Genomic DNA, 11,569 nt, shown 5'->3' with positions numbered 1-11,569 from the left:
TTAAATTCTAAAATATCTTTACACACACACACAAATATATATATATATATCAAGATCGTATACAACTTCTGGTGCCCGGTTTCCGGCAAAACAAATAAATACTCGAGATTGTTTCATATAATATAAAGTTTTTAGTCTTTAAATATTGCCATAATTTTCATGCATCATCTTAAAGATAATATGCAGTAATTTAATGCATAGCAAAAGATTTTCTGAGTTTAAAAAATATCTACTTCATTTATTTTCTTTGCTTAGCATGCTGAACTTTGATTACAGCATATAATGTACAGTGAAGAACGAATTTCAAGAATTCAAAAAGTAACGAAAGGTATAATAAGCTCTGACTAAAGAAAAAAAATTGCTTTATCCATTTTTCAAGTATTTACCCATTTGAAGTAATGTAAACATTTTAGTTACTGAAAGCTTCTTGAAAAATGTATATTTCAATTGAAAGCTTCCTAAAAGCTATTTTTTTAAATATCAAGCTGTTTAGGAATCAAGTTTACTTAAATGCATTGCTAATTGATTATAAATTAGATGCAAGCTCGAACAAAGACAACGACTACATTTGGCTTTTGTGCACAAAAATACAAGCTAAGTTTGGAAAATAAATACCACATGCGGATCAGGAATTTATTCCGGTTTTTCACGTCATCCATTATGGTCGCATCACGAGATAACTCATAGTCTGTCCGCAGTGAGTAAACATAAGTAAAATTACAATATAAAAAGATTAACCAATCATTCAAATAATTGTATAGGAATGAAATACAAAATAAAATTCATGGTTAACATTCGCCTTAAATTCATCAAGGTGTACCATATTAATTTTCGGTAAATATATTTTCACAAAAATTAGCGCATACTCTAATGTCCGTATGATGTTATAGCTATTGCAATGCGTCCATGTTGTTTAAATTTTCAGAAGTTGATCATAATTTTCGATCGCTTCTTGGTATGCGACCGTTTTTCTACTCAAACATACCAAAAGTTCCAAAATCAGCTCCTGAATTTACTTTAAATTGAAGTTCTGTTTCTAAATCCGTTTTTTTTTTTATGTTTGGAATACTTTTGTAAATCAAGTGAATTTCTATTCATATGCAAGGATAGATTAAAGCTAGTTTAATACAATCCAAAATGGGATTTCCACCAGAATTGAACCAAGACGCCATATTAAAGTGGCAATAAAAGAAGAAGAAGAAAAAAAAAAAGGGATCCTACAACATATTAACAAGTAATAAAGTACATGCCTAACAAAGACTCGAATAATCAAACAGGTTAACGTGACAAATCAACTTGCGTTTTAGACAAATGAAATAATTTATATTCCCTTGGTCTTATGTTCACAATGATTATCTAATTTAGTTCTGGAAAGGAGGTTCCCATTTCTAAATCAATGTACCTTGGAATATTAAATTATGAGCAGAATTAATATGAATCTAAATCTTAAATTATTTAATATACTCAGTTACTTCATAAAATTACTCGAGAAACAAGCCATATATTAAGAATACTTTATTAAAAATGTGTAAAAAGTAATCAGAAGTTAACAATGGATAAATAGTAATAAATACCAATTGCGCATTGGTGTCGTCGCAAAATTTCTGGGCAAAAAGCGAGTATGATAAATAGTCAAAATTTTACAACGCTTAAATGTCCGCTTTGTTCCTTGCAAGTTAAGAATCGTTTTTTTTCTCCTTTTGCTTCCGTTTTTCAGGCGAATCGCCACCTGACCTCCGAAATCTCATTCGTTGCAGACTCTGCGATATCCGCCGCTTTAAGGGAACTTTCTGTTTTGGTTCCTCCTCTGGCGCAGGGGCAGAGGCCTGTCCACCTTCCGCTTGTGGCCTTTCTTGTTCTTCCGAAGGTTCATCAGTTTGTGCAGCTGTTGATGACGACGCACGAGTTGGTCGATCTGTGAGACGGACTCGGGGTGGAGGGACATCAGGATGTTCTCCACCTCTACCAAAACCAATCCGTGGGAATTCTCTCTTCGGATGTACTTCTGACGCTTCCCATACCGTGTCTATTAGTTCCTCTTCTTCAACCAATTCATAGCCAAGCTCATCACTTGAAGAGTGACCACCTTCAGCCCCTTCTGGCCTCTCCATATTCTCATCATCACCTGGATCTGCCATTTCTATCGCACCTGTATACGAAGTGAAAGTTGTAGCATTTGTTTTAAAATCAGAAATAATCCATAATTGAATAAGATATCAAAGAAATCGTACAGCTTTCTAAGCTATATGATACAGCTAAATCAATTGAACGCAAATTTACTGGATCTGTTATAAATGAATATACAATTGGATTGTAATTAGCATTTAAATATTGCATGATTATGTAAATATATTCTAACCAACCAAATTTATAAAAATTTGGATTTTTAATTTTTTTTGCTAAAATTAAACATGCATACATTTGGAGCTGGAGAAGACCGATTCACAAAATTCTATATTGAAAATGTTCTAAATGAAAAATATTAAACGTTAATTGGAGACAGTGGATTTTCTTTGTTCTTCAGTTATTTTAGGCATTTTAATTGGATCGTAGACACTCAAATTCTAATTTTTTTCTCTATTCTGATGTGGCAATATATTATTCGAATCCAGTATGCTTAGGTTTATAAAATTAACCAGGTTATAGCACTTAATCATTAGGATTTCAGTGTATCTTGCACATTACTGAGGCACAGTTAAACAAGTTAGAGTCGATTCCCGATTGCATCAATTCTTTTTCCAAGATATGGAAAAAGTTCTGAAGCTACACTCCTCATTATTTGGCATATCTGTTGCAGAATAAATTTCCATTTTTCCCCCCTGGTTTATATATCTTTCGAGTAATAAGCATTCATATACAATTATAAAACAAAATCTTCAGTTCATAAAGTGAAAATGGATCCTAGCCGCTTTACTATGTGCAAATGGTCGTTCATTTCAGTTCAAATGAATAGTATTGCTCCTCCATTCTATTACTTTACATATATATTAGTCATTTTTAGCGTCATTGAGGCAATGACGCTAAAAATAACCAATATATATGTAAAGTAATTAAAGTAATAACGGAAATTGGTAAATCGGAAAGAATCCTGGATCTTACCATAGAAGGGGAAGAACCGCTTTTCAAATTGGAATCCCGACTTCATGGTGTTATTATCTATCCCTATCTAAAGATTCAGAATACAGATACACGACTAGAAAGATATAGTATCATTAGGTAGGACCGAATGATAAAGGCACATAACGTGCATTTCAGAAAGAAAATAGTCTGAAAATTATGCGCATCGCGCGAGTATCGAGACTTGTTTGCGATTGTTTACAGTCCAAAACTTTTACTGTCTGGAAAAAAAAGACTGATTATGCTCGTAAGTTTTAAAAATATTTCAAGAAAGAAAACCCGAAGGGATTATTATAAGACCTCAAAGAGAAGAGAGTTTAGTGACCACTTATTTCCCAAACACTAATGCTGATCATGGATCAACTGCAAGTTCTTTGAAAGATAAAATTCTCGACTAATGCTCATTAAAGAGCACCTTGCCGGCATCCTGGCATAGGGGTAGCGCGTCTTCCACGTGATCCGAGCGTCCTGGGTTCGAGTCCCGGTTTGGGCATGGTTGTTCTTCATCTGTTCTATCTGTGAATGCGCCCCCTGTAAAAAGGGGTTGTGCAAGCAAGGCGCGAGTAGATAAAATGCACTCTTGGCCCCAGTTGGAGCTACTAAAAACAAGAGACGCTCCCTTGGCTTAAAATCGCTGACTTCGTCAGTGAACTTATCTATGGCAAGTGCCATTAGAAACAATAACAACAACAACAACAAAAAGCACCTTGCGATTTCGCTTCTGTTGAGCAATTAAAGCTTTTTTTTTTAACAAATTTTGATAACATTAAAACATTTTTTCTAGATAACGAAAAATTTATACCCGCGAGATAGAGAGAAACATATTCGTACTTTAGTAAAATGCTTTTGAACCATTTTATTCACAAAGCAGTTGACGAGACAAAATAATGATGAGAATATGTCGTCGTTGTCTCGTGGCATTCGAACCATTATACACAAACTATATACAATTCAAACTTGTACAATTCGGACATCATCAATTTCATAAATAAAAAAGATTATTAACGCTTTAGGCTATAAATGATTATGAAAAAAATAGTAAACATAAGCTACCATCATTGAATTTAAAAAAAAAAAAAAAAGTGCTATTTAAAAGTTCTGGAAACCAAGTCTAAAAGAAATTCTGAAGTATTCACAGAATCTCGATTTCAACCGCCTAACTCGGTTGTTTTCAAATTCTTGCAATTCAATTTTTAAAAGTACGAAGAAATACAAAAATTAAAATTCAGTCTTTCTAGTTGAATTAATACTTCCTACTGTTCTCATAAAAAATTATAAATGCATCATTTATTAAGGGAAGTAAAAGTAAAAAGAATCTATTTTTTGCAATAAAAAAATAACACTATACTCACAAATACAGCAACGTCTCTTTCAATAAAAAGAAGAAAAAAAAAATTAACAAAAAAAAAAACATAAAACATTCATATGAAAACGTAACTAATAATTCAAGACTCCGCCCTTAAATATACTGGATTTTACTATTAATTCATTTCATTTCTACAAATAAAGCAAAAAAGCTACAGGACGTTATCCGTATATTAATATACGATTCCCTTTTTAAGACAATTGATTTGTAAGAAATCCGGATCATTGTATCTTGCTAGCAAAGTATTACTTTTGATCGCTAAGGATCATAAATTCGATACCCAATTCAACCAAATATGTACTGTGAACGACGGCCAGATGCAATGTTGTCGCATGAGTCAAACATCCTGTAATTGATGAGGCACGTAAGTTTGAAGAAATCTTTTACTTATTTTTCGTAAGTTTGAAGAAATCTTTTATTTATTTTTCGTTCTTGTCATCTGATATCGGCTTTAGATTAAAATATTTTTCTCCTTAGTTTCTAATGTAGATTCAAACTGGACGTAATGTAACAAATCAATAAGATGCAATTAATCCAAAAGAAAAACAGAAAAACAGCACAATCTTCAAATCCTAAGTGATTATGATTCACTTATCTTACCCAAACTTTGTATAATTGATTTTACAGCTGTTGTAATTTAGAAGTCTTAGAAGAAGTTTTATAGTCTTAGAAGAAGACTATAATGAGGAATGTATCTTGGACATTTTGAGCCTTAAACAGGACGTATTACGAAGCTCCTCTTTTAATAAATTGGTCGAATTTTACTTTAGTTTTTCATTCAACTGGTTTAGTTTTCCACTTCCATCCATTTTTAACTTAATTAACATGTTAATGATTTATTTTAAAATATCGTTATTATAATAATTTAGTAAAAATATGTAAGTTTTTATTTACTTATTATGACTCATTACAATGGTGTATCCAAACTTATATTCAATGTTCTTTTGGGCACGCAGTGACCTAGTGGTAAGGTCTCGGCTTCGGAACCGGAGTGTTTCAGGTTTGAGACCCAATTCCCCCGAAGAACCGACATGTAAGAGGGTCTGGTGCACGCTAAACGCACTGGCCAAACGTCCTGCCGCTGGTGTGGTGTGGAGAGTGGATACCAACTCTGGTGTCGCCCTCATCATCTGACCACATTTCAAAATTACGAGGTCCATCTCAAAATAGCCCTAGTGTTGCTTTAAAACGGGGCGTTAATATAACTAAACTAAATTCAACACTATTTTATCAGACGTTCGTTGCTTATTAATACTGAAATAACTAAAGGAACATAATGAAACTAATACGAAACTAACCACTGATACTTAACACGGAATGAATATATATTTTTATATTGCAAAGAATTTACAATTTTTATAAATTTATTTATTTGGCATCTAAGTTAATAACCAATTGATATACCTTCGGTCATCATTAACCTAGTGGCTTTAGGAGCCTGCCTAGTCTCGCTAATCGGAAATTTACTATTGATGAAAATGAGATTCGGTGAAATATTTATCATTGCTTTGCTACAACTTCACGTGAGGAGTTTATGATTAAATTTCTCTCTTCTACAGCTTTCTAAATTTTTAAAATATTGAAATGAAAGAGAGGTCGTTTGAAAAAGAGATATGAATGTTAAAACAGTTTGAGTGAACTTAAAATCGGTTCTTTGGTGCCTAAAATACAAATGTTCAAAACAAATTTCCTTTCTTCTTTTTTCTTTCGGTACCATTTTGTAGCGCTTTACGATACCCGAAATGTGGTGTGGAAGTTTTAAAAATGATTACCATTTCAAGTGTCATCTGACCAAAATTCAATATTACTCGAACCGTTCCAAGATAGAGTTCTTTTTCTTCAAAAGGAAACATAAATATAACTAAACTAGAATTTAGCCATCTTGTAGTAAAAACTTAAACACCAGCAATGATAAATTCAAAAACTGAAGAGGGAGGGATCTGAAGTTTAAATTTATAATAGCTAAAACAATTATGTAATATATTGTGTAAAAAAATATAAAGGGTTAGCAAGAAATAATTTACCCAATCTCTAAGTGGGCTCTAAAATGCGTTCTATTGGTCCAAATAAGATAAAATTTGAACTACAGATTATTCAGATGATGCGCTTTACATTTATTAATTAAAAAGATTTAGTACAAAAATTCCCCAATAGATGGCGCTGTAACACAAATATCATTTATTTGCATATATTGAAAATGTGAAACATCATTTATGTTACAGTATATGCATATTACCATTTTTCTTTGGATAAAAAGAAGGCGTTTTCTGCACAAGCATTAGTTTCTTCTCTGCTCGTCATGCCTACGTTGCAAGAAAATGCGCTGCTGGAAAAATTGTTCCACCAGAAGCAACAAAATTCCATTGCAGCTTTAAAGGAATTTCATCATACGAAGCAGATACGAAGAGGTCCAATATCTCCAGGTGCCCTACGCAAGATGATGCAAGAATTTAAAAAAATTTTTAATTAAATTTAAGATTTTAAAATCCCTTAATTAAGTATTGCTGCTCTAAAATTTGACAATCTCATTTCTTAATACCCTTCAAGTAATGAGATTTTTTTTAATGAAGAAAAAAAAATGCTTCAATAATATATCAATGACTAACACCATGAAAGTTATTAAAAAAAAGTCCACTAAGGGAAGAGGAAATGTCTCGACAAACTCAATAAAAACGGGTATAGTGTGATACAAAAGTAAATAATAGTCTACAAGAAAAAAAGTGAAAATTTTATTGAAAGAAATTATGATACAGGCTTACAGAGACGACGTTTTTGGTAACATCACAAAAAGAAAATTTTTGAAGAAACGTCTTTGACTCAATAAAGAAACTTTTCCTCGTCTCTCCTCCGTTTTTAAATTAATTTTTGTCCTTTCACTAAGGTTATTCCGACCAGTGGTTCTCAATTTACAATTTTAGAATAGCAATTTGAATTCTGATTATCTGGGTATCTTTTTTCCGTTGGTTAATTCCATGCAAAATAATTGTGTACCAAAGTTGGTAGAAAATTACGAACATCAATTCATCATTTCCTTTGTCAATTATCTGAAGCATTTATTTCGTCTTTCAGCATGAATTCATTGCTCAAATATGCACTTCCATCAGATATGCTGAACTCCTCGAGTTTTGTCCTAGCAAACCGAAGACTATCAAGTAACTTATTTTCTGAGATGACTCGTCTTTTTTATTTTCTAGTATGTGAAATGTAATTACGACGAGAAAATAGTATAGTTACCGAAAATTCAAGCTCAAAAATAGCATGAATCTGAAAGTTATAGAACAAACTAAGATCGAAAAAAATCATTTTTGGAATTACGCCACCTTGGAGCACGAGATTAGCACGCAAAAAGTGGATTGGATAAAATTTAATATGCAGTTTTTACTTCTAAATTGCATATTTATCTAAAATTTTGAATAAAGTCTGCCAATATCATGTCTGTCTATCAGTCTATGTGCACGTGAATACATAACTTAAAAAGCGCAACCGATTAGATGAATATAATTATTGATTGATTTTATCACCAAAATTTTATATATGTGTCAAATTTTGAACTAAAATTTGATACAGATTTGACCATTTTTTTTCGTGTGTATGTGAAGCCAGTATCATAAAGATCAACGATCTAATTCAATGAAGTTTGGTATATTTTATTCAGTATTTTAAATTTTCAGTAAATTTTGAATCCAATAGGTCAAAGAGAAGATGTTCTTCAGCAGATGAAGAAGCCAAAACATGGAATGTCCCACATTGTAGACGTATACGAGAACCTGCAGTTTTCTCGCACATTCTCTATCAAATGTACTTGTATATTATTAACCAAGCCATTGGTTAATAATAATAGATAATATTTTAAGACAAGACAATTCATAAGACAATATTTTGTGTAATCATGTTATAGACATAAATCTGTAAATGTATTTTTTCGAATTCAGGAAAGTCTGCAGATTCCTTACAATCTGGAATTCGAATTTTTTGATAGTTGCAATGCTTTCTCTTTGTACATTTCGTCTGTGAAAAAGTAAAAAAACAACTGTCTCGCTGATTTATTTACTCACATTATATATATATATATGGTTGCAATTTTTTATTATTATTATTTTTTACGGTTTATAATCTCTACCGTTGTGAATGATGTTCTATTTGCATTTGACGATAGTTATATAAGCAATTCAGTTACCAAAGTAGCATCAAAAGAAAATGTTAAAATATGCTAAGATTAAAATGTTGGAGCAATTTGAACAGATGTCATTTTATTGCTCGACCCAGGACGAATATGTGAACAGCCATTACTGAGAAATCATAGCAGAATGCCATTTTATAGATTTTATTGCTCATGAAATTGAGGAAATGTCTGGTTTTGGCTGGTCATTGATCTGTATGATTTTTGATGTACACTTTGATGATCTTTTTGAAGAATTATAAATAATCTGCGACTATTGTAATGTACTTTAAAATATTATTTAAACTTTGCTAATATATTTCAAATAGATGTTTCGAGAAAAATATAAAATTGTTAAATCTTTTATGTAAGATCAGTTGAGACGTTTTAGAATATATAATTCTAAAATAATACTAAGAAATTTTTCCTTGTCCAATTTCCTACGGAAAAAGTCATCCAAGTGAGCCAGCCATCTAAGTTTGCTGAGTTTGTGCTGCCATCTATTATTAAAATATAGAAATATTAATCCTTTTGAACATTGTGTACAAACGTTTGATTAAAATATAGCAAGAAATAATTTATGAAAATTAATTTTCAGAATAAAATAAACTATCCTCTGATCCTTAAATGCTCAAAACATCTTATTCAAATACTTATGTTGTTTTTTTTTCCTTCATGGAGTTTCCATACCCGATGATTATTAAAAAACTGGACAAAGAAAAAGAAAAATAATAAAAAAAAAAATTTAAAAAACATTATGAATGCAATAAAAGAATTAAATCACGGGAGCAATTGTATTATACACAGCTTTATAAACAATAGTATAATTCCATCCCGACGATTTCTTGGTATTTCTTAATCTGCAAACTATACTATAATACATTCAATTTTTTAAATGTATTTAGCACGCGATGATAAGGTGCAGTGATACTAAAATAAGTGACAAGTGGGATATTGAGCCCATGACTATTCTTAGGAAATGTCCAGAAGACAAGGTTGAGATGCGTTTTTAAATTTTATAGCAATTAACAAGACTGAATTATTCAATAGACGAAGTTGGCTTTTATCAAAGAGTCCTTTAGCTGCAAAGTTAAAGGGCCCCAAACCTACGGGATTCTTTTTTTCTTCCTTTTTTTGTATTCCCAGGCTAATTTAATATTGCGCATTCATTTTATATAAAGGCTTGTGAATTTATTTAAGTTAAAATCACTTGTTGTTTAAATTTTATTGTAACATTATTCTAACAACATCCTTAATTTATTATCAGTTGCAAGTTTTATGTCATCCTGTTTTTAATTCTAAAAAATATATGGCATTTTATAATTTAATAACGACTGATCCTATAGTTAAATATTATTAATATTATGTTAAAAGAAGTTTTATGAATTTTTTTATTATTGTGTATAATAAATAGTATTTTTTAAATTTAATTATACTTTTTTTAATACGCCATATACCGAAACCAACTATCTTGAAAGTTTCCCCCCGAAATAAATGTTTTGATGTTTAATTTCTCAGTTTAAGGCTTAAAACTGCTTGCGTAAATATTAAATTAAAATCAATAAAAAATATCTGATTTTTAAACAAGGGGGGGGGGAGAAAAGACAACTCCGAGATTTGCAATGTTTAATTGCGCATAGGAGAAGTATCAGGTCCTGAAGCTGAAGTATAAATTAAACGAAAAACAAAACTGGATGCTCTTGGCGATATTTATCTTGTATATATTAGCATGAAGTGACAGGCACATAATTTTAATTTTAGTGCACAAATATCATAATTTATAATTAATGCCTTTTTATCTCAAAAATGCATAAGATATACTACATCTCGACTTATTTGATTTAATAGAATAATGTGAAGATGTTAAAATACTAGATAAAATATTCAAAATATTCAAAAAAATTATTTTAGACGAAACAAAGAAGAAATGAAAACACTACACAAGAATTCTTAATATAATTCAGTTTGAAGCTATTTAGAAATTTATTCTTTTATTCTATTGAAAGAATAAATTATTGCGATTCGAAACATCTATAAAATGATATTCTTCATTTGCTTTAAAAGTAACATTATTCAACTTTAGCTGTTTTTAAATAACGTCATCAGACAAAATTGGAAATAAATCACCAAGAGAACGACTCATTTGTTATATTTTTCACATGTCGATTGCGACAGTGAAAAGAAAAAAGAAAAGGCATGGCAGTAGACAATGTTTTTACATATCTCCATCGGTTTTCGAAAGATCAATTGAATTTATTATGTATAGAATTATTATTAAAAAATAAACGAATAAATGAAGTGTTTCAGTTATTTATGTTCCTGTCAAGCAGAGAAATAGTAACAGCGTAATAAAATGAATTATCTCAAAGTTTGAGACTGTTTAAGAAGTATTTATTTCATTTTTATTTTTATTATTTACTTATTTGTTTGTTTGTTTTGAAAAATGCATAAAATACTTAAGCTTTTGCATTTTTGCATAAAATAGGCTAAAAAACACCGTTGAAAAAAATCATGTCAGTTATAAGCTTAAAATGTTTTGAAAATTAAAAAAATATGGGGTAGGTGCTGAAGGGGCTAAAAAGAGGCATGAAGAAAAGGCTTTCTGTTTAGAAGTTTATAAAATGATTTGTTCAAAAAATTTGGAGTTAAGAAACATATTTCCTAGTTCCTGAATTAAAAAAAAATTTGTATTTCTAAACAATCTTTAGATACTAGGGGTTCAAATGAATAACATGAAATTTCCAGTTTCTTTATGTTATGAAACATTAAAAGTAACTGTAAATTATTTTTAAAGAAGGGACTGCTTATTTTGTAATTCTGAAACTACAAAACCATCTTGAGAAATCCTTATATTTAAATCTGAGCAAAAAAATATGCATTAGATTTTTAAAAAGATTCTATCAAAATTTAAATTTTGAGATAATAGC

The 11,569-nt window shown here is 30.5% G+C and overlaps 1 protein-coding gene across 1 annotated transcript; it reads right to left on the bottom strand.

Annotated features, from left to right (window-relative positions):
• Window positions 1–1,512: 1,512 nt before the first annotated feature.
• Window positions 1,513–4,574, bottom strand: LOC129963850 (uncharacterized). Its single transcript, XM_056078426.1, has 2 exons — window positions 4,470–4,574; window positions 1,513–2,149 (listed from the first exon to the last, which is right to left on the bottom strand). Exon 2 carries the CDS (start codon window positions 2,136–2,138, stop codon window positions 1,677–1,679), a length of 462 nt encoding a protein of 153 aa, XP_055934401.1. The 5' UTR covers window positions 2,139–2,149; window positions 4,470–4,574; the 3' UTR covers window positions 1,513–1,676.
• Between the last annotated feature and the right edge of the window lie 6,995 nt (window positions 4,575–11,569).

The sequence above is a fragment of the Argiope bruennichi genome, chromosome 3 (genome assembly GCF_947563725.1).
Source record: "Argiope bruennichi chromosome 3, qqArgBrue1.1, whole genome shotgun sequence".
NCBI classification, from domain to species: domain Eukaryota; kingdom Metazoa; phylum Arthropoda; class Arachnida; order Araneae; family Araneidae; genus Argiope; species Argiope bruennichi.
Note: the sequence above shows the minus strand (reverse complement) of the source record. Positions and strands in the feature narration are given on the sequence as shown.

What these genes read in the sequence shown, in the direction of transcription:
- LOC129963850 (XM_056078426.1), bottom strand. Translation starts at nt 2,138, where the DNA reads ATGGCAGATCCAGGTGATGATGAGAATATGGAGAGGCCAGAAGGGGCT.